This window comes from Canis lupus, chromosome 12 (assembly GCF_003254725.2).
Source record: "Canis lupus dingo isolate Sandy chromosome 12, ASM325472v2, whole genome shotgun sequence".
Taxonomy (NCBI): Eukaryota; Metazoa; Chordata; class Mammalia; order Carnivora; family Canidae; genus Canis; species Canis lupus.
This window is the reverse complement of record NC_064254.1, coordinates 48,710,282-48,732,182: the sequence shown is the minus strand read 5'-3', so window position 1 is coordinate 48,732,182 and position 21,901 is coordinate 48,710,282. Positions and strand designations below refer to the sequence as shown.

General features: G+C 49.0%; 1 protein-coding gene and 1 long non-coding RNA gene across 2 annotated transcripts in view; one reads left to right on the top strand and one right to left on the bottom strand.

The window, feature by feature from the left end:
* LOC112658606 (gamma-aminobutyric acid type A receptor subunit rho2) overlaps positions 1 to 21,901 on the top strand; it is a 47,418-nt gene continuing 25,517 nt past the window's right edge. Inside the window, exons 1-2 of the mRNA XM_025444826.3 lie at positions 1 to 270; positions 9,093 to 9,199. Of these exons, the coding sequence (XP_025300611.3) occupies positions 83 to 270; positions 9,093 to 9,199 (295 nt within the window). The 5' untranslated portion in view covers positions 1 to 82. The remainder of the gene's footprint in view (positions 271 to 9,092; positions 9,200 to 21,901) is intronic.
* LOC118350428 (uncharacterized) lies at positions 10,838 to 12,728 on the bottom strand. The gene is made up of 3 exons (XR_004804202.1): positions 12,689 to 12,728; positions 12,212 to 12,285; positions 10,838 to 11,084 (listed from the first exon to the last, which is right to left on the bottom strand). It is a non-coding gene; the product is annotated as an uncharacterized LOC118350428 (long non-coding RNA).

The following is a 21,901-nucleotide window of genomic DNA, read 5'->3' as shown; positions in this document are numbered from 1 at the left end:
TTTAATCGCAAAAATCCATCTGGCCAGTCATGCTCTTGCAGCCCCTTGGAGAAGCACCGTCACAAAGCGACAGACTGAATCCATGGTTCAGCCCAGGGGGGTCAGCCCCGCTGCAGGTCACTGGAGAGCAGCTTGTGGCATCAAAGACGTTCACAGAATGCCTTATTTCACAAGACTCATTTTGTTCTTGTTTTGCCTGACGGCTCTTGTGGAAAGCAGAAAACCCAAGAGGAAGAGATGGACAGGGCATCTGGAAATGCCCAAGCCAAGGTAAAGTGGTGGGTGGGAGGCGAGGAAGGCTACTAGCACCGGGGCACAGCGGGACAGCTCCCAGGAGGGCTAGTGGTGACACTGTCCTCCTGGAATCAATTTTCCAGCCATGGGTAGATGGGGCCACCAATCTGTCTCAGGGCACAAATATTCTCTAGTGTCACAGGCACAGGAGAGCAAAGCCAGACTAGGCCAAACATTTTGTTCTGGTATCTGTTCTGTCCAAGCATTTTGACTTAAGGCAGGTGGTTGAAGATTTTGGGGGTAAAACACCTCGTACTTCTCAGCTTGTGTTGCTTTGTTGCTCAGGATGACATCCTGTAGGGACGGTGGGGGCCTGCTGAGTAACGGCACTCAGGAACGTCGGAGGGGGGACTGTGTATAGGAATTTCGTTGGAACTATTAAGAAAAACATGTAACTGAAAGTTGACTTCTTTAAATTATTTGATTGGGAACAGCTTTATAATGGTATCAATTTTCCTTTCACTGTTTTGATCTTTTTTTAAAAAAAAAAACTTTATTTATTCATGAGAGACACAGAGAGAGAGGCAGAGACACAGGCAGGGGGAGAGGCAGGCTCCTCGCAGGGAGCCCCATGTGAGACTGGATCCCTGGACCCCGGGGATCACTCCCTGAGCTGAAGGCAGATGCCCAACCGCTGAGCCACCCAGACACCTCTCACTATTTCAATCTTAAGAAGGTATTTGAAAAAGAAAGAAAGAAAAAAAGAAAAAAAAAAAAAGAAGGTATTTAAAATTTGCTAGGTTATCAGAAATACATGTGTGGACACAGCAACTGCCATTGGCACCATGTGACGGAAACGTTTCCAAGATACTGGTTAGGTGCAGAGTTTGCATTAAAAGATCGTGACATTACAAATCAAAGTTCCTTATTAAGTGTGTTTGAACCGATGTACGAAGTGCGATACTCCAGGCCCGACGTTGAACAACTGTTCAGCACGGAGAAAAGAGTAAGCAGCTGAGATGTAAACAGCATGTGTGAGATGTTACACATCTGTTCCCATTCTACTCATCATGTGTGAACTAATGACTGTGAGCAGTAATACACTGAGGCACATTTTCTAGGTCACTGGTTTTTATTTATAATCAGGCACCGCTCTCGGTGACAATTTTTTGAAACCGTACCTCCCATATATTCACTGATATGCATTGTGCTGTTGTACATATGTATACAGAAGTAAAACCTGATCGGGTCCTTATTTTTAGATAAAGACTATCAGTAAGAGTTACAATCTCTACTTTCTGCGTCCGCATGGAGTGTCTTAGGAGGCCGCTGCTCTGGGGGAGCTACACGCTCTACAGGGCCTAATGCTAACTATGCAGAAAGCAAACAGATGAAATTTGTCCAGGATACAGGGAAGACGCACTGATCTGGAAGCCTCATCCTGGTTACGTTGCCAGAATTACGGGCTGGTAAATTGGAAGGAACCTCAGGGGTCATTTGATCTGGTAATTCTTCTGAGCTTTAAGACTGTAAATGTGACTAGGTGTTGTATGAGAAAGGGGTTTCCAGGTCAAAGGAACTTGGGAAACTCTGGTTTGCACCATTTTAAACAGATGTCTTTATAGTGCAGCTTCTAGAACCTTTATTATGCAGACACTCTGAATTTGGAAAAGGAAAATAAATTATGCAGTTTCTCAGAAAACCCCACTTTTTGGGGACTCTTGTGGGATTCCTATTTTACAGAGCACACACTGGAAACACCATCTCAATTTTACAGACGCTGGAAAGTCGGCTCGCAGGCATGGGTAACTCACACAGCTGGTTAGTGACCCCCAGGGGCTAGAACGCAGGCTCCCTGATGTACTCAGCCTGTGTTGTGCCCAAGATCGCGAATCCGAGAAACCACCCAGGAGCCGACACCGGTGCAAACACACGAGGGTTTATTTACAAGCTCGAGCTTGGGTCCAAGTGTACCCGACACAGCAGAGCAGGGACTTGGACCCCGAGGTGGGTTTCAGCTTAGTTTTTATAGGCTGGTCTAGGGGATCTCCAGAAGGGGGGGAGGAATTTCTCAAGTTCTGTTTACATTTTGATATGGGGCCTTCCAGGGCATTGAGCTCTGTTCTTATTCTAATAGGGGCTTCCTGCCCTTGGCTTGGGCTCTGTTCTTATTCTAATATGGGGCTTTCTAGCTGTTTTCTTCCTGTAACTGAAGTAAGGTAAAGTTCAGCTCTTATTCACAGGGGCCTGGGATGGCTGTACCTGTGCTAACGCTGAACTTAAAGTGGAATGGCCTTAATTTTCTCGGCCTCCACACCTGGAGGAATAGCGTTATATGGACTTGTCTGTACCCCGAGAACAGTGCTAGGGTTCAGCACGAGCCCCTCAGGGATCCTCAGGGATCCTCCTCGGCAGCCTGGGCTCTCATACCTGTGTCACTCCTCAGAAGACCCACAGTCATTCCCAGACACCTGCCCGAGCTTGGGGACAGACTGAATCTGACCCTTAGGGGTGACCACAGTTTCTTGAACTCCATCCCAGGATATGTTAAAATGGAAGAAAAGGTAAACATATACATTCAACAAATATAAAATAATTATTGAAGGGAGAGGCTGGGAAAGAGGACAGAGAAAATGTCACATCAGGGAACATGATTCTAGGCCTTTCTAAGTCCACCAGGGCATGTACACGCTCAGGCAATCATGAAGCTGTGTCTGCCTGTGAAAAATTTCAGCCAAGGATCTGACTAAACAATTACTTTCATCATTGACACAGAAGAGTTAAGCTATAGAATAAACAGGAATAAAATGACCTGACTTTTAGAGCACTGCATCTCTGTAGGGGAGCTTCTTTTCTTTGAAATGCTGTCCCCCCTACCCCCTCCACACGGTCATACACACACACACCATACATAGGATTTCACATAGTCACGCCACACACATGCACGCCCCACACATGGTCTCATACACACAGCCATCCCTTCACATGTAAATTATATGGTCACACTCACGTATACAGTCACACAAACACACACACACACACATGCACAAACACTCTGTTAGGATCTTTTGTAACCCATATACCTTCTGTATTAATTACTCTGACCAAGACACCCTCACAGAACAATTATTCTGCTCAGTGGGTGCTTTTTCAAAAGCTGCTTCCAGGGCAGCCCCCGTGGTGCTGCGGTTTAGTGCCGCCTGCAGCCCAGGGTGTGATCCTGGAGACCCGGGATCGAGTCCCACATCAGGCTCCTTGCATGGAGCCTGTTTCTCCCTCTGCCTGTGCCTCTGCCCCCCTATCTCTCTCTCTCTGTTTCTTATGAATAAATAAATCTTTAAAAAAAAAAACTGCTTCCAATTTCCCCACCCTTCTGTTCCCCTTTATTGAACTGTTGCCACTTGAACCGTTTTCACTTAGCCGTCTGATTTGTTCTGTTCTCCTTGCCTTTCAGCCTCCCAGCTTTATTCCTACTCCTTCCTGCCTGCCTCCTAACTTGGCCTCCTGAGCACACAACTTCTTTCCAGCAAGAGAGGCCCTTCTCCCTGGAGATCTGAGAGGGAACTTAGCTCTGGGCTCTGGGGGTCCAGGATAACACTTTCTGGTTCCCTCTGGTCCCAGAGCCCGGGGGGCCCCTTCCATATTTCCTCTCCCGTTTGCTGCCCTCCCTCTGGCCATCCTTCTTCTGGTCCGCATCGTGTCTCAAGTTGTTCTGGGCTCAGGAGCAGCTTTGCTTTCCTGCTGCCCAGTGATCCTCACCTTCTCAGGGGCCTGGGGAGGGACATGGTGCCAGGAAGTCAGGGAAACCAGGTTCAGGTCCTGATTCTGTTGCTCCCCTGGCCATGGCCATGTTTCCCAATATTTCTTTTTTTTTTTTCTTTAAAGATTTTATTTATTCATGAGAGACACAGAGAGAGGCAGAGACATAGGCAGAGGGCGAAACAGGCTTCCTGTGGGGAGCCAGCTGCAGGATTCAATTCCTGGACCCCGGGATCACGCCCTGAGCCGAAGGCAGGGCTCAACCACTGAGCCACCCAGGCATCCCCTTTCCCAATCTTTCTGAACCTTGTTTCTCCAACTGAAAAGGGCTGGTTGTGAGACTTTCCCCACTGGGATGATGGGGTAACCACAGCTCAGGTCCCGCACAGAGAAAGGGAGATTCATAAGGGCATGGTCAGTATGACTGCTCAAATAGACCTCAACATGGTAGCACTAGCCCTGCCTCTCAAAGGTGTAGTGAGCACATTTTTCCTCTCTCTCCACCCAACGCTGGTCTGAGGTCTCATGGAGGTCCTGGCTTCCCCTCACTGAGGTGGGACTCAGAGAGTCTGGGGAGTCTGGAGGCTTTGGGCCAAGGCATCTGGGCACTGGAAGGATGAATTGAGTGCATCTGGCTCACACAAATAGCCCAAGGCTGGGGACATTAGTGCCTTGAGTTATCGAATAACTGGTTCCTTAAAAAAAAAAAAAAATCAACAAAACACTTCTAGGCCCTCATTAATGGCACAGACATTTCAATCCTCTCTGTCCTGCTGGGGTGCTGGAATTCTGGGACTTCCGCTCCCTAATCCTCCCCTCTAAATGGATATGGAAACTGCTAGCCAGCAGGGATTTGCTTCCCAGGAGGCAGAGCCACAGGGCTGCACTCACAATTTAATGTCTGTGATCTGCTAAGCCCTCAGGTCGAGCTCTGCCTCTGCCTCTCCAGGGTGTCTTTGCTGGGGTGTCAAATATGGCCTGTCATGAAGTTGCTGAGCAGGGAACTGGGCCTGGTACCTCCTGCCTTCTGGAGCCAGGCTTGGGACAGAGACCACGACCAAAAGGGGAAGCTCCATGGAGGCACCGTGACAGTGACCACCATGCTTCAAGGGAATTGGACTTGGGTTCCATATTCCAGCTAACTGGGAGGAAGACATTACATTGGACTTCTCTCCAAAGGGCTTGTCTAAAAGCAACTCTGATCATGGCTTCTTCCTCCAACTGCTTAACACCTTCAGTGTTTTCCCATTGCCTTCAGATAAAAACAGAATTCTTAACATGATCTTCAGGGCTTTGCCTGGCCTGGTCCCCGCATGCCCTTGCAGACTCACTTGGTCTGTCTCTGTGCCTCTTCCTTCCCTTCCCCTTTTACTGGATGCCCACCCATCCTTCAGCCTAGACCACCTCAAATGCAGCATGTCCCAAACCAAAGTGTAGGTGTGCTGAGTTTAAACGCCTATAGGATATCCATTGGGGTATCATCAGTTGGGCAGTTGGATAAAAGGTCTAGACCAGAGGGTACAGATTGAAGAATCATCAACATGTTAATGACCACTGAATCCACAGACATAGGCCAGCCTGCCAAAGAGGGGTAAAGGGAGAAGAGAGGGAGGCTGGGATGGGGCCCTGGGGATATTAGCATATAAGGGATGGGCTGAGGGCAGGGGGGCGGCAATGGAGATTGAGAATGAGCTCTCAGGTGATACAGGAGGACAACCCAGTGCCTGGTCCTGAAAGACCAGGTTTCTAGCAGAGGCCTGGTCCTCTGTGGTGCAGAGAAACCAGCGGCCAGCAAGAGTAGCTTCAATGCCTCGGGTCAGGCATACAAGTGGGGCAAGAAGTTCTTGGGAGTCAGGATGTGGCAGCAGCACGGGGCACTCAGCTCTCTGGGAAGATTATGGATTTATTAGGAGACAGAAGACCTTTTTTTTTAAAGAACAAGCTTAAAGACAAATATAATTACCATTACCATTTTTCAGTAAATTTTGTGTGAGGATGTGCAGTCTAGACATTTTGCTGAGTTTTGGTTCAAGGGAGGAGAGACTTGAATCCAGTTGGGAAGCTGACAAGAGGGAGCCCTTGGAAAGGGAGATGCTGAGGAAGCTGGGGTGAGGGTTTTGAGGGCAGAGGTCAAGGGCTCTGGGAGGAGGGTCAGGCACCTCTGCCAAGCCCCCGGCCTCTAAGAAACTGCAAGGCTAAAAGAAGTGAAATACTACTACTGCTCCTGCTCCCAAGTTGCCCCAGCCCTGTATTCACCTTCTATCTGGATATCTTACAGGCACCTCAAAATCCAGATGGCTAAGAATGAGATGCACCCCTTGTCACCACAAACATGTCACCTACCATCTCGGGAATGCCCCCACCATTTACCCAGGTGCTCAAGTTATAAACCAGGGTCATCTTTGGCTCTCTCTTCCCTCATACCCTAATCCATCATCAAGACTTCTCTGCCTTTCTCAGATCTGATCACTTCTCTGCATCTACCTCCCCTACCGCCCTGATCCAGGTGCCATGTTTTCAGCAAGTCTCCTAATGGTTTCCCATGTCTACTCCGCTCTCTTCAGTCTTCCCTACACAGTGGCCAGAGGATCTTCTTAGGTCCTAAGCCAGTCCTTGTGACTCCCCTGCTCAGAATTTCATGGGTTTCTTCTCAGAATTATACCTGTGAGGGTCTCATGATCTTGTCTCTGGTCTTATCTCCCACCTCCTTCCTTACTGCTTTCCTTCTCCTTGCTGTCCTCCAATTCACTGGTTGTCTTACTGGCTCTCACACAAGCCAGACTCACCCTAGGACATTTGTACTTGCTATTCCCTCTTTCAGAGTGTACTTTTTCCAGATCTTCTTATGACTTGCTCTGCCCCTCAGCCCCTCTAGGTCGCAGGTGGCTTTCCTGACCACCTTCCACCCCAATCCATCTCCCTCTTACTCCTTATCCTGCTTTATTACATTGATATGGCACTTGGCACTTTCTGAAGTTATGTTATTTATCTGTCCGCGTGTTAATTGTCTATCTCCCCAACTAGGTATTTAGCCCCGTGAGGGCAGTGAGATCATGTCCTCCACATGACTTGTACAGAATCTGGACAGAGTAGGTTCTCCACAGAAATGTGGTTAGCAAATGGTTTTGAGTCTAGGAATTGAGGAATTGTGGGACCAGAGTGTAGGATGGCTGTCCATATGGACATCCCTAAGGTTGATGGGAGGAGTTTGAATGAAGAGGAATAGAAATATTTGGGACCAAAGCCCTTGCTGGAAGAGGGAGAAAATAGTTGGGAGGTCTGGAGCTCCAGGTGGCTCTAAAGTATGTGCTGGAAGGTGGGAAACCCAGGTTATAGGGTTTAACCTGGATGGGGAGGGGAGTGGAGGGCAGACCAACCGCTTGACCAGCACTGCATAATAAAACTTTTTGAGACTGTGGAAATGCTATAGATCTGCGCTATCCAATACAGTAGCCACTAGCCTCATGTGGCTATTAAGCACATTAGTACGGCCTGTATAATTAAATAAAATTGATATTATTTTGTCTTATTATTGACTTTATTAATTTAAATTTAATTTTAATTGACTTAAATAGCCAGAAATAGCCAGTGGCTACTCTTTTGATCAGCACAACTTTAGACCTCCCATCAAATTACACCATCTGAGCAGAGCTGACAGAGAATGAAAGCTAAGGAGGATTGCACAGAAAGGTGTCTCAAAGAACAGGCTCTCAAGAGAGGAAACATATTACTTCCCTCTTACAGAGTTTAAACAGGAAATAGGTCTGTTTCTCTGGAAAAAAAAAAAAAGAAGGGTGATTAAAATACAGAGTAAAATCGGGGTGTATATATAAACGAACAACATTCAACACAAAACCTCTTTGTTTCCGGGATCCCTGGGTGGCACAGCGGTTTGGTGCCTGTCTTTGGCCCAGGGCGCGATCCTGGAGACCCGGGATCGAGTCCCACATCGGGCTCCCGGTGCATGGAGCCTGCTTCTCCCTCTGCCTGTCTCTCTCTCTGTGTCTCTCATGAATAAATAAATAAAATCTTTAAAATATATATATATATATTTGGATTTTACTGCTTTAGGATTATGTGGGTTGTGGTGAGAAAAAAAAAAAAACATAAAGATGATCTAGAAAGAGTGAGTGTGGATGAGAGAGAATAGAGAGGGACTCCTTTGTCATCTGGGTTAGGGAAGGAGAGTGGACCAGGGTCTGCAGTCCGTGGCTGGCTCCCCTTCCACCACCTGGCTCAGTGGCCAGAGCAACCCTGTCCCCAGCTGGGGTGTTGATCCCCCTTGGCTGTACCTTGTCTGTTCTCCTTGGGATTGAGGCTCTGCACTAGGGTGGATTCTGTAGACAGCTCCTAACTGGGCTGATGTAAGGAGCATCAGGTCTGACTAGGACCGGCATTTTAAAACTGTATTTGTCTACTGTATTTGTCTCAGAATTTTATTTATTACAAAATCAATATTGCAGTAACATAAGAGAAACATTTAAAAAGAAAAAAAAAATTAGGGACACCTGCGTGGCTCAGTGGTTGAGCGTCTGCCTCTGGCTCAAGACGTGATCCCAGGGTCCTGGGATCAAGTCCTGCATCAGGCTCCGCATGGGAAGTCTGCTTCTCCCTCTGCCTGTGTCTCTGCCTCTCTTTCTGTGTCTCTCATGAATAAATAAATAAAAGATTTTTTAAAATTATAATCCGGGACACCTGGGTGGCTCAGTGGTTGAGCATCTGCCTTCGGCCCAGGGCCTGATCCTGGAGACCCGGAATCAAGTCCCACGTCAGGCTCCCTACATGGAGCCTGCTTCTCCCTCTTCCCGTGTCTCTGCCTCTCTCTCTATGTGTCTCTCATGAATAAATAAAAAAATCTTAAAAAAAAAAAATAAGCCTGCACCATTCAACCCAACTGCTGTCATTCGATCATAACTTACCTTAGGAAGGCTCTGGAAGGGTTTGGTCCTTAGGACCTGCCTGTGAGGACCTGGGGAGGTGTGAGTGTGTAGCCTTCAGCAGATGGAGAAAAGATGCCTAACAGGTAAATCCTGCAGGGAGTAATCTCCCCAAAGGCCTCTGTGGGCCATTGGAAAATGTCTCTTACTTTGTCTTTGCAGTCACCTATATAAGAAGAACCTTGATGTGACCAAAATCCGCAAGGGAAAGCCTCAGCCACTTCTCAGAGTGGAGGACCACGATTTCTCCATGAGGCCCGCCTTTGGAGGTAGGACTGAGCACTTGCCTTGGCCGAGGTGGGGCCTGGTCCTTGGGGATGGGCTGCTGTTGCTCAGTCCTGTTCTCTCAGGCACAACCCTCCCTTGGGGCCCTGATTATCCCACTCCTGGTCAGATAAACCCAATTCGGCTTCCAGAATTACTCCCAAGGAGAGAAGTGAGCAGAGAAGGGTGCTGACTAGAGTGCTGCTGAGGGCTACGCTGTTTACGGCCAGAGTCCACCTGCCCTGCTGCTGCCATATTGCTTTTCCTACAATATGAGCCAGCCCGGAGAGGATGGACACAGAATGGCTCCCCTGCTTGGCCACCCTGTGATTAGCTGGGAATTTGGCCGCCTGAAGGCCGCCTGCCTTTCAGTGCAGCAACAATTTAACTTACTATAAGTCCCCTCGGAGACCTGTCCCCAAAGGGGCTTTGCTGCTTTGGAGTCAGAGAGGGGTGGTGAGGCTGGTGGCTGTCCCTTCCAGGGACTGGAGAAATGCCACAGGGAGGCCAGGAAAGGAGCCAGCCATCTGTTCTGACCAGGCAGGGAGTGGGGTGAGAACAGCAGAATGTGTGAGACGTGGGGCCAATGTCCCCCTTGTGGATTCTGGAAACTGAGGCCCAGTGCATTTCAGCCAGTGGGCTCTGGCCAAAGCAGACCTGGGCAAGCCGGCTTCCCTTTTCCTTTGTCTCCCTTTCCAGATCTCCTCTTAGGTTCCTGAGGCAGTAGGGGTGACCTTCGGGCAAGTCCCAGGCCCTCTCTGAACCTCTGTTTGCAGGTTTGTAAAATGGGGATAGTAATCCCTACGGTCAGGGGTGGCCCGGATTAAAGGAGATAATGTATGTAAAGCCCTTGACACATAAGGGTTCAGGGTCCCCTTAGAAAAACCCAGCTGTCAGGCCTTCCTCTGTGTGACTGTTAAGGGATTAGACATTCCTTTATCCCAGAGGCCTTTGCATTTTAAAAGGCCTCAAAGCCTCCCCCTCAATCCCTGAGCTCTGACACCTGCTGAGCAGGAGAAAAGTAGGAGGCAGATTATGGCCCTGTGCCTCTACTTCCTGCCCAGGAAGGCTGCTCACCCGGGGCTCAGGTCAGGAAGTTGCCATCTCTCTGGCAGCTCCGGTCCCCCCTCCTCCGCCCCCCTACACTCCACCCCCCGGGGCCGCCATAGTAATGCTGAGGAGGAATTTTATGAAAACAAAGTTTTCCTGAATAAGCAGCTTGAAGAAAATAGCTGTATCTGCTCCAGGAGGTCTAAATGCGACATCCTCTCAGCAGGAAGCTCCACGTTGCTTCTCCCTGGAGTGTCCGGTAAGATACAGAGAGGGTCAGCTGAGCAGCTGGGACAGTAACACACATTAGTATTAATGACAGCTAACACTTCAGGGTGATTTTTTTTTATAATTTTTTTAAAGATTTATTTTATTTATTTATGATAGACACAGAGAGAAAGAGAGAGAGAGAGAGAGAGAGAGGCAGAGACACAGGAGGAGGGAGAAGCAGGCTCCATGGACCAGGAGCCCGACATGAGACTCGATCCCGGGACTCCAGGATCAGGACCTGGGCCAAAGGCAGGTGCTAAACCGCTGAGCCACCCAGGGATCCCCTCAGGGTGATTTTTTCTGTGCCAGGCACCATTCTAATCAAGGCAGACACATACAACATCTTATTTTAGTGCTCACAACCGCTCCGTGAGGTAGGTACTATTAGTTTCCCCATCTGGGGAAGGCCCAGAGAGGTGAGGTCACACGCCTGCTGAGGTCAGGCCCTCCCTCCTGGCTGAGGCTCTTTCTTGTCCCTTCCACCTGTCTGTCCCTCAGTGCAGGGCTGACATATCCAGTGGACAGGGTAGGCACGGAGTCAGATGCTCACAGTGATACTCTCAGAAGCCTCTGAAAATATGTTAAAACCAGAAGGAAAAAAAATGCAATGTTAAGTAGAAGAAAAGTTCTTAAGATATATAATTATATATTTACCTCAGGCCAAAACAGTTATAAGATATGCGTTTTTTTTTGTTTTTTTTTTTTTTTTTGTGGAGGAAGGAGCCCATGAAAGCAAAAATGCCCCAGGCCCTCAAAAGTCATACCATGGCCCTTGCCTCACTGTCCAGTTTTGTGGGGCAGGTGTGTGTGTATGGGCGTGGTAATACCCTGGAGAACTTGCTGTAACTTTCCACCAGAGGCTGTTGCTGCGGGCAGGAGCCTGCAGTCACCTGGTCAATACCCTTAGTTTACCTGGGGTATCAAGAGGAAGAGCTGGGGGCACCCAGGAGGATTAGGAGGTGGCTACAGGACAGCCAGGAGCAGAACTGGTTTCACCTGGGACATAAGCTGTAAAACTGAAAGCCTCATAAAAATGCGCCCTCCTCCAGGAGAGAGTCAGGAAACCTGGAGCTAGCTCTCCGGAGAGGCAGGTGAAGCCTTGCCTGTTCCCAGAAAACCTGGCTCTGAGGAGAATCATCCAACAGGGTGGTCAGGGTGCTCCTTCCTCCAGCCACATTCGAATAGCAAATTGGCCTTCCTGTGCCCCATCCAAGGGGGCCCCACAGACTGAAGGGTCAGGATGGTCCCCTGCCCCTGCCTGCGTAAGCCTCTGAGGGAGGCTGGGAAGGCCCTGACTTTGGGGGAAGCTGCAGGGGAAGGAGGGGTCACCTCTGGCAGGTATAATAAGACCTGAGGCTCTTACATATTAAATCTCAGTTCCCAAAGGACAGGATGGGGGCTGTTTGTTTCTCTTTCCAAACCACTCCCCCTACACTACCCCCCCCCCCCCAGCCCAGGGCGTTTGGTCCTTTGGGCACCTTTTATCCTATTCAGGGCTTTCCTGGATGTCCAGACATCACTGGGCTGCAGTGGGGAAAAGGGAGCACGCGGTGAGGTGCCAGGGCTCCACACTCTCACCAGCCCGTAGATAAGAAGGTTTGTACTTCAGAGAGTCCAGGCCAGGAGGGTGGGATGGGGTCATTCCAGGAGTGGGGAGTATCTGGAGAGGGTACAGAGCCAAGCAGCTTTCCCAGTACCTGCTCCTGAGGCTCCCATTCTCCCCAGCACCTCATCCTTGGGTGGGGGACACCACCCAGGCGGCAGGCAGTTCCTGGGGGACAGAACAGCACATGGACAACTCCGTGCAAGTAGCAGAAGGCACTCGTTGCTGGTGGACAGCCCTGTACCAGGCCCCTGGTTAGCAGCAGAGCCTGGGCCCCACCAGCCCTAATGCCAGCCCATCCCGACCCCCTCCTCTCCTTAGCACCCACGTGCGCTAAGCGGGTCACTTGAACAGGGGTATTGGTTGATAATTGTGGGGTATCTCTTTTCCCTGTCTCCTCTGTTTTCTTTAAGAGGGACTTCCTTGTAGATTGATGCTTAAAAGTAGTCGATAGAGAAGAATTTATCTAAGGTTAGATACCCTGTGGATGACCTTTTCAGTCTGGAAAGAGAAAAGATTAAAAATCTAGCAGCTTCCTAATAATCCCAGGGATCAGTTGAAACAAAAATACCTTGCCTAAGCTCCCAGCTGCCTGATGCAGTAGCGTGTCCTGGTTAGAGGAAGCTCCAGAGACCCGGGGAGCTCCTCCACGTGTCAGGAGGTACGTCACAATGCTGTTTATTTGAGTTTAAATGCAATTTTTAAAAAATTGCCATACAGAACATAAAATGTACCATTTTAATCATTTTTAGGTGTACAGGTCAGTGCCCTTGTTCTGCAACCACCAACACCATCAGCCATCTCCAGAATTTTCTCATCTTCCCAAACTGAAACTCTGTGCCCATTAAAAACTTCCATTCTTTCCTCTTTGCCCAGCCACTGGCAACCACCTACTGCTTTCTACCCCATTCTACTTTCTGCCTCTATGAATTTGACTAGTCTCTGTACCTCGTACCTCGTGGAAGGGGACTCCTACAGTTCTTGACTGACTTTTGTGACTGGGTAATCTCATTTAGCATAATGTGCTCAAGGTTTGCCCACGTTGTAGCATATATCAGAATGTCTTTTCTTTTTAAAGCCAAATACTATTCCATTGAATGTATAGGTCACATTTTGTTTATCCATTCCTCTGTTTTTTTTGTTTTGTTTTGTTTTAGATTTTATTTATTTATTCATGATAGACACAGAGAGAGAGAGAGAGAGAGAGAGAGAGAGGCAGAGACACAGGCAGAGGGAGAAGCAGGCTCCAAGCAGGGAGCCCGACGTGGGACTCGATCCCTGGTCTCCAGGATCACGCCCTGGGCCAAAGGCGGGCGCTAAATCACTCTGCCACCCAGGGATCCCTATCCATTCATCTGTTAGTAGGTATTGGGTGGTTTCCACCTTTTGGCTCTGTGACCAATGCCGCCATGAACATAGGTGTACAAGTATCTGTTTGAAACCCTGCTTTTTAATTCATTTGGGTATATTCAGAAATGGAATTGGTGGATCATATGGTAGTTCTGTTTACTTTTTGGAAGACCCTACACACTTTCTTGTATAGCAGCTGTGCATTTTATATTCCCACTAGCACAACGCTGATGTTTGAAATCAAACTGTTATGGGAGGGATGGAGTGTCCTTATGGATTCTTTTGAATTATATCCAAGGACTTTGTCAGGCTTATCAAGAAGAATGGTAGCAACAAAGTAGGTCAGGTTCTCCAACCAAAATACTTCTGTTCATAAGACAAATACATGTATTTTGAGCTGCAGGCACCTGACTGGTTTCGCTGGTAGAGCATGAGACTCTTGATCTCAGGGTCATGAGGCCAAGTCCCATGTTGGGTGTGGAGCCTATTTTTTAAAAAAAGCCTCATATTTTTTGAGCTGTTATTATGTGTCAGCAGGGCCTGTGGTATCCAGGGACCCAGTGGTGAGGAAGAGTTCACTCTAGTGAGAAAGACCAGTGTTAATGAGATCCTCACTTTAGGAGATGTGAGAACTGCTGGGAAGGAAAGTTCGGAAGCCGTGGGGTACACACAGCAGGGTCTGGTCATGCGGTCCCAGGGGGCTGCTACCCTGAGAAGCCAGGGAGGAAGAACACCAAGGAGTCACCCTTGCCTGGGAAGCATGTACCATTGGAGTCCTTTACATTTAGTGACTTCACCTGAAAAGATAGATTGTTCTCGAGAAGCTAACAGAAACAAAGAAATGATGAAGCGCAGTCAAGTACCACAGAAGCAATGTCCAAGTACCACAGAAGCTACGTTGGATGTCCCTACTGAGGGAGTGAGGGTGCTGAGGAAACGGTCAGTTCTGCTCAGAGAGAGGACCAGAGATGCCTTCCCTCAGGAGGCGATGCTTGCAATGAATCTGGAAAGATGTTTATTTTTTTTTAATTTTTTTAAAATTTATTTATGATAGTCACACAGAGAGAGAGAGAGAGAGAGAGAGAGAGGCAGAGACACAGGCAGAGGGAGAAGCAGGCTCCATGCACCGGGAGCCCGATGTGGGATTCGATCCCGGGTCTCCAGGATCGTGCCCTGGGCCAAAGGCAGGCGCCAAACCGCTGCGCCACCCGGGGATCCCATGGAAAGATGTTTAGTGAGTGAGCCCAGGGGCAGAAAAAAGGACAAAGGACAAACCAGGGAGGAAGGTGCTCTTGGATAAAAGATGAAGTGTGTCAGGGAAATATGAGAAGCTCCATGTGTCTGGACTATATCTAGTGTGCGTGTGTGTGTGCGTGAGGTGGGGCAGAGAGAGAGAAGGCTGGCTGGGCAGGGGCAGCTCTGGGAAGACGGTGCTCTAGGACACTCACTGTGGGCCTGTGGGAGGATGCTGGGCAGTTAAAATGGTTACTGGTCACTGGCTGGCCACTTCTCGTCTGGAACAGAGCCTGTGAGAGGTTAAGCTAAGGCCACAGGGAGAAGTGGAGGGGTCTGAGAGATGCTAAGAAGGGAGACAGCCTCTGATGCCATCAGGGCACTGGGGGCACCTAAGCGTCTGTGCAGGGGGAGACCATTCACTGAGAGGCAGCATCAAGGAAAAGAAACTGGGAGAAGACAGAGTAACAGCGGGGGGAAGAGATGGATGGCTCAGGGGGCTGAGGGCAGAGAGAGCCCAACGTGTTGGGAGTGTGGAGCCATCACCAGGCTGAGGCCTGAAGGGTAAGAGGGGGCAGCAGTTACCTGAATCTAGGAAAAATCTAGAGCTGTGGCCTCTGGGAGAGAAGCTATTCCTCTCATTCTCCTCCTGCCTTCTGATGCCCACTGGCACCTTCAGTGGATGCACCCAGCCCGAAGGCGGGAGGCAGGGACCTGTGGTCGTCAGCAGTCCTCAGCCCAGGCAGCGGGACCCTGCTGTGGCCCTGCTCTGACACACATCTGCCTCAGGCTATGCTCTGTGGGGCCACCAGGCTATACCCACCCGGGGTCTCCCTCCTGGCCACATCTGAGCACAGGGACTTGGACTCACCTGTCCACACTACCTTGAGCCTGTTTCCAGGGCCTGCACAGGCCTCTTCCCTAGGCAAGCCCCCAAGGGGGACTGTACCATCCGTGTGTACACCCCTCTTTCTGAAAGGTGGCTGAGGCATAGCTCTTGGAAGGGGGTGGGATAGACTTATGGGGTGTGGGTGGGGGGTGTCCACGTGCATGCGTAAGAGGCTCTTCTACACGGAGAGTGCTGCTGTGGGTAGGAAAAGGAAGGTGGCTTAGGGCCTGGGGCCTACTCTCCCTGCCTTGCCATGGGCCAGCCTGGAACTCTGAGCAGTCTAAGGGTTCTGAAGTTGGACTTGGCCTTCGGGGTTGTTGTGAAGATATATTTGTCAAAGAGGTAAGTTAGGCTATATATCATGTTACAGTACCTTGGATTGGTTTATAACCTTCAGATATTCAAGCATATGGCATAGAGGTCTCTGGTTGTACTCTTACCTGTAGGCGGGCCTGCCAATGTTGTTGCTGTCCATAGAGGTCAGCTCCCCAGCACCGGGCAGGGAGGACAGTGGGCCTGGAGGTGAGCACTGGATGGGTTGAGACTGAGGGACTCTGAAAACCCCTGGGGACTGAACCCAGCCTGTGACCAGGGGCAGGTTGGGGCACTGGCTAGGCCATAGGACCTTCCCCACATCAGCTTCTGGAACCCAGGAGAACACCCTTTCTGTGCTAAATTCACACAGCAAAAGGACTGAATTCAGGAGAGAAAGCAGGCAGCACTGGCTCATGAGATAACCGCAAACCCCAATGCTTCCAACCTTCACCTAGGAACCTGCTAGTTTTCTGTTAGTTCTTTGTCAGACGACTCAGGCTGGAGCCCTCATCCAGCCCTTGTCCTTGTCCCCTTCCAAACCAACCAGCTTGAATCAATTCATCCATCAAACTGTCACTCAGATCTGCCCCCCCTTTCCCCTGCCTCACCCCCTTCCACCACACATATTCTCACCTTCTTTCTTAGCATTTCATTTAAATTTGGATTAATTGGGGCATCCTGAGTGGCTCAGCTGTTTAGTGCCACCTTCAGCCCAGGGTGTGATCCTGGAGACCTGGGACCTGGGATCGAGAGTCTCACATCGGGCTCCCTGCATGGAGCCTGCTTCTCCCTCTGCCTGTGTCTCTGCCTCTCTCTCTCTCTCTCTCCCTCTCTCTCTCTCTCTCTGTCTCTCATGAATAAATAAATAAAATCTAAAAAAATAAAAATAAAAATGAATTTGAATTAATTGACAACCTTAAATTCTATTAGAATTTTCTCTGTAGGGGCCTCACTTGACCCCACCTGAGAGCCCAGGTGAACAACAGGGTCACCATGCTCCAAAAGGACAGGTTGCTGGGCCCCACTAATGAGCCAGTCTTGGGATGTTCAATTTAAGAAATTGTTAGATATCCAGTGGAGGCCTCTTTTAATCTTTAACCAACAATCAGGCTATTGGAGTTTGGGTCAGAGATGGGGACCAGGATGGTGATGAGGGTCAGTGTGGCCTTTCAGGGGAGAGTTGGTTGTGGGAGGGGCTGGGTGTCTGCGGGGAAGAGCTTTGTCACAGAGACCACAGAGGGAGGGGTTTCAACAAGGAAACCGGAGCCCCCAGAAGACTCCTCTACTCAGCAGCTCAGCAGTGTCAGGAGGGGACAGGTAGGAGGTGGAGACAGCTGGGGGAGCTGTGGTAGTGGAAGAGTTTGGCAGCAAGAGGCAAGTGGCCATGAGGGCATGAGAAATTGTACAATCTCATTTTGGTTCGGACGTCTCCTTAGAGGTCAGCCATCCAGAGGTTCTCAAACTTGAGTGTGGATCAGCACACCATAGTGCTTATGAAAACCCAGACTCCTGGGCCCCACCCCAGAGCCTCCGGCTCAGGAGCCCTGGCGTAAGACTCCAGAATCCTGTTGCTAACATGTGCCTGTTGAGGCTGTTGCTGCTAAGGAAGGTAGCCCCCCCACCCCCACCCCGGTCTAGTCTAGCTTAGGTCCTAAAGTCCTAACACCAAAAATCCTTCTTTAGCAAAATACCATAGACTGAGCAGGTTATAAAGAGCCTCCATTCTAGAGGCTGGAAGTCTGAGATCATCCATGTGGTTCCTGGGGAGAGTCCTCTTCCTGGTGTGCGGATGGCCACCGTCTCGCTGTGTCCTCATAAGTGTCTCTTCTTACAAGTCCTATCTGTGGAGGTTCCACCCTCATGAACAGCTCGCCTCCCGAAGGCCCTGACCTGCTAACACCACACATATGGCAACTAGGCTTCAGTGTATGAATTTGGGGTGGGGGTGGGGGGAGAGACAAGCATTCAGTTCACAGCAGGCCCCTCCTTCCTTGGGGTCTGTGCCCACCCAGCGTCCCCTTCTACCTTTCCCAGTGATGGATATGTGAGCGGTTTCCCCAGAACAGTTCAGCACAGAGTCAGTGAAATAGAGCAAGGCGGTCGAGGCTGATCCTCGGGGAGTCAGCGGTGCACAGGGTGCACAGGGTGCACAGGGTGCTCACTGAGGCAGCCCATGGACACGGTCTGCACCCGGGTTCTCCCCTGCCCATCCAGGACGCTCTCTCTTGGGCCTTAAAACAATATTTTCTTGAAGTAAGCACCGTGTTAGGGTTCTGGAGGTCTTTAACAAATCACCACAGATTTAGAGACTTAAAACAGCACAGGTCTATTACCTTATGGCTCTGTCGTTCCGAAGTCTGAAACGGGTCTCCCTGGTGACTTAAGGGGTCACCGGGGTTGTGCTCCTTTCTGGAGGCTCCTGACAGTCTGCTTTCTCGCCCTTCCTGGCTTCTGGAGGCTGCCCAGATTCTTGAATTCCCAGCTTCCCCCCGCCCTCTGTCTTTAAAGCCAGCAGCAGCTGATTAAGCTCTCCTAACCCTGCATCACTCTGAACTCTTCTTTCTTTCACATTGAAGGGCCTTGTGATTACATTGGGTCCACCTGGATAATCAAGGCTGTGCTTCCTATCTTCAGGTCAGCTGCTTAGCATCCTTAGTTCTTTTTTTTTTTTTTAGAGATTTTATTTATTTATTCATGAGAGACACACACACAGAGAGGGAGAGAGTCAGAGACACAGGCAGATGGAGAAGCAGGCTCCATGCAGGGAGCCCGAGGTGGGACTCCATCCCAGGTCTCCAGGATCACGCCCGGGGCTGAAGGTGGCGCTAAACCGATGAGCCACCCGGGCTGCCCAGCATCCTTAGTTCTATCTGCTATCTTAATTCCTCTTGGCCATGGTGCCTAACATATTCACAGGTTCTTCAGATCAGGATATAAGCATCCTTGGGGTGGGGGCATTATTCTGTCTACCACAAAGGTATGTAAGGTGAAGTTCATAAACCTTAAGTGTATAGCTTGATTTTTTACATATGTAAACACTTATCCTTGAAAACACTACCGAGATCAAGATCTAGAACGTTTCCAGCTCCTCAAAAGGCTTCCTCATCTCCCCTCCCGGTTAGTGCCTCCCAAGGGTCGCCATTATGCTGACCTCTATCATCACAAATTAATTTTGCTTCGCCTTCCCTCGCTTTCCCTTCCCTTCCCTTGCCTTCCCTTGCCTTCCCTTGCCTTCCCTTCCCTTCCCTCGCCTTCCCTCGCCTTCCCTTCCCTTCCCTTCCCTTCCCTTCCCTTCCCTTCCCTTCCCTTCCCTTCCCTTCCCTTCCCTTCCCTTCCCTTCCCTTCCCTTCCCTTCCCTTCCCTTCCCTTCCCTTCCCTTCCCTTCCCTTCCCTTCCCTTCCCTTCCCTTCCCTTCCCTTCCCTTCCCTTCCCTTCCCTTCCCTTCCCTTCCCTTCCTTCCTTCCTTCCTTCCTTCCTTCCTTCCTTCCTTCCTTCCTTCCTTCCTTTTCTTTCTTTCTCTCTTTTTCTTCCTTTAATTCAATTTGCCAACATACAGTAGAACACCCAGTGCTCATCTCATCACATGCCCTCTTTAGTGCCCATCACCCAGTTACCCTATCCCCCCACCCTCCTCCTCTTCTGCAATCTTTTGTTTGTTTCCCAGAGTTAGGAGTCTCTCATGATTTGTCTTCCTCTCTCTAATTAGTTTTGCTCATTCTTGAGTTTCATATCAATGGAATCCTGCAGCATATGACGTTCTGTGAAGTAACCTGGTCCCTCTTTGGAACAGTACAATGGAGAGTGTTTTCATTATTTGAATGCCAGTCTGTCTTTCTGAGGGAACCCAAGAATGTTTTGTGGATGTGGTAGAGAAGGAAGGTTGGTGGCTCACAGCCTTGGCATAGCATGGGAGAGGGTGTGTGTGTGTGTGTGTGTGTGTGTGTGTGTGTGTGTGTGTCTGGTTTAGTCTGTGTTTCTTGCCTTAGCAGATATAGCATGCTGAAGTGACCAGCAGACCAGCACAGGCTTCAGGTCTGGACACAGAGACCCACTGGGTGGGAGGGTTTTGCTACTGGAGGCAAAAGGAGGGTTCATGGATTTGCCAAAAGACCCATGGAGTTTATTGCAGCTCAGCAGATGCCAGTCCAGGGGTCGGTCCAGACCAAGTACTTCATGACAGAAGCCAGCCAGTGTGGATACAAGGGCCCCTTTCTCCTCTATGCTGCAAGGTCACCCAAGGTGAGGGGAAATCTAAAACACTTTTAAAACCAGACTAGACTGAGCTGCTATTAATTGGTAACTGCAAAATTCTCACACCTTGAGGTATGATCTTTTGCAAGAAAGATCAAAGAAGCTGCCTATTTTTTCACATCTGAAAAGTGTGGGTTAATGATCCACCTTGCTCCGCTGTGCTTCCTGACACTGTTCATACAATCTGAAATGCCTTTCGTCCCTTCATTACTTGTGAGAAGTAACCAATGCTTCAAAGCCCAGCCCAAACACTGTCCCTATGGGGACACTTTCTCCAGTGTCCACTGTCAGAATTAATCAAAAGTTGTCTCTTCTATAAAATTTTCTACAGTGACTTTGGTTAGAATTAATTGAGCTTTCCTCTGGCTTCCTGCAGTATCTCCTAGGTACTCCTCTTTCTTTTTTACATTTTATTTATTTATTTGAGAGGGAGAGGGAAAGAGAGTGAGCACAGGGAGGGGCAGAGGGAGAGGGAGAAGGAGAAGCAGGCTCTCTGCTGAGCAGGGAGCCTGATGTGGGGTTCGATCCGAGGACCCCAGGATCATGACCTGAGCCCAAGGCAGATACTTAACTGACCAAGCCAGCAAGGTGCCCCTCTCCTTGATGCTTCTATTATTACATTTGTGATGTGCCCTGAAACAGAGCTCATTGTCCCCCTTAGTGCGTTTTTCCAGTCCCCCCTGGAGAAAGAAACTGTCTTCTTGATCTCCATGCTCCCAACTGCACCCCTGAGGGCCTGGCCTGATGGACATGGGCAGCGCAGATTTGAATGAATGAAGCAGGCAGTCAGTGTGGCATGGTAACATCAGGAAGCACTGATGGAGAGCATACGTGGAGAGTCTTACGCAGAGTAAGCTGCTGCTATGCTGATCTATGAAAGACTGTGACACCTAAAATATCAAAGTAAGGAGAATAATAAAGAATCATTATTAAGGCCTTGTTTTTTGTTTCAATTAATTTTACTACAAGCCCAAGAACATTTCATTATAAAAAGAGGCTTTGGAAAGACTTTGAAAAGATACGGCCAGATGACGGAAGAGATGAACAGATATTTCTACAAAGAAGACATCCAGATGGCCAACGAATACACGAAAAAATGCTCAACATCACCCATCATCAGGAAAATGTAAATCAAAACTACAATGCGTGTCCTGTCACACCTGTCAGAATGGCTAAAATCAACAACACAAGAAACAGCAAGTGTTGCTGAGGATGTGGGGGAAAAAGGAACCCTCTTGCACTGTTGGTGGGAATGCAAACTGTGGAAAACACTATAGAGATTCTTCAAAAAATTAAAAATAGAATTCTCACATGATCCAGTAATTCCACTAGTACTATTTACCCCCAAGAAAGAAAACACTAGTTCAAGAAGATATATGCACCCCTATGTTTATTGCAGCATTACTTACAATAGCCAAATAATGAAAGCAGCCCAAATGTCCATCAATAGATGAATGGATAAAGATGGAATGGAATATTACTGAGCCGTAAAAAGAATGAAATCTTGCCATTTGCAACAACATGGATGGATCTAGGTAGTATAATGCTGCAAAATAAATCAGAGAAAGACAAATACCATGTTATTTTACTCATATGGGGAATTTAAAAAACCAAATAAAGAAAGGGAAAAAAGAGATAAACCAAAAGGACTTTTAATGATAGAGAATAAGCTGATGGTCACCAGAGGAGAGGTAGGTGGGGGGAATGGGTACAATAGGTGGAGGGGATTGAAGAGTGCACTTACCA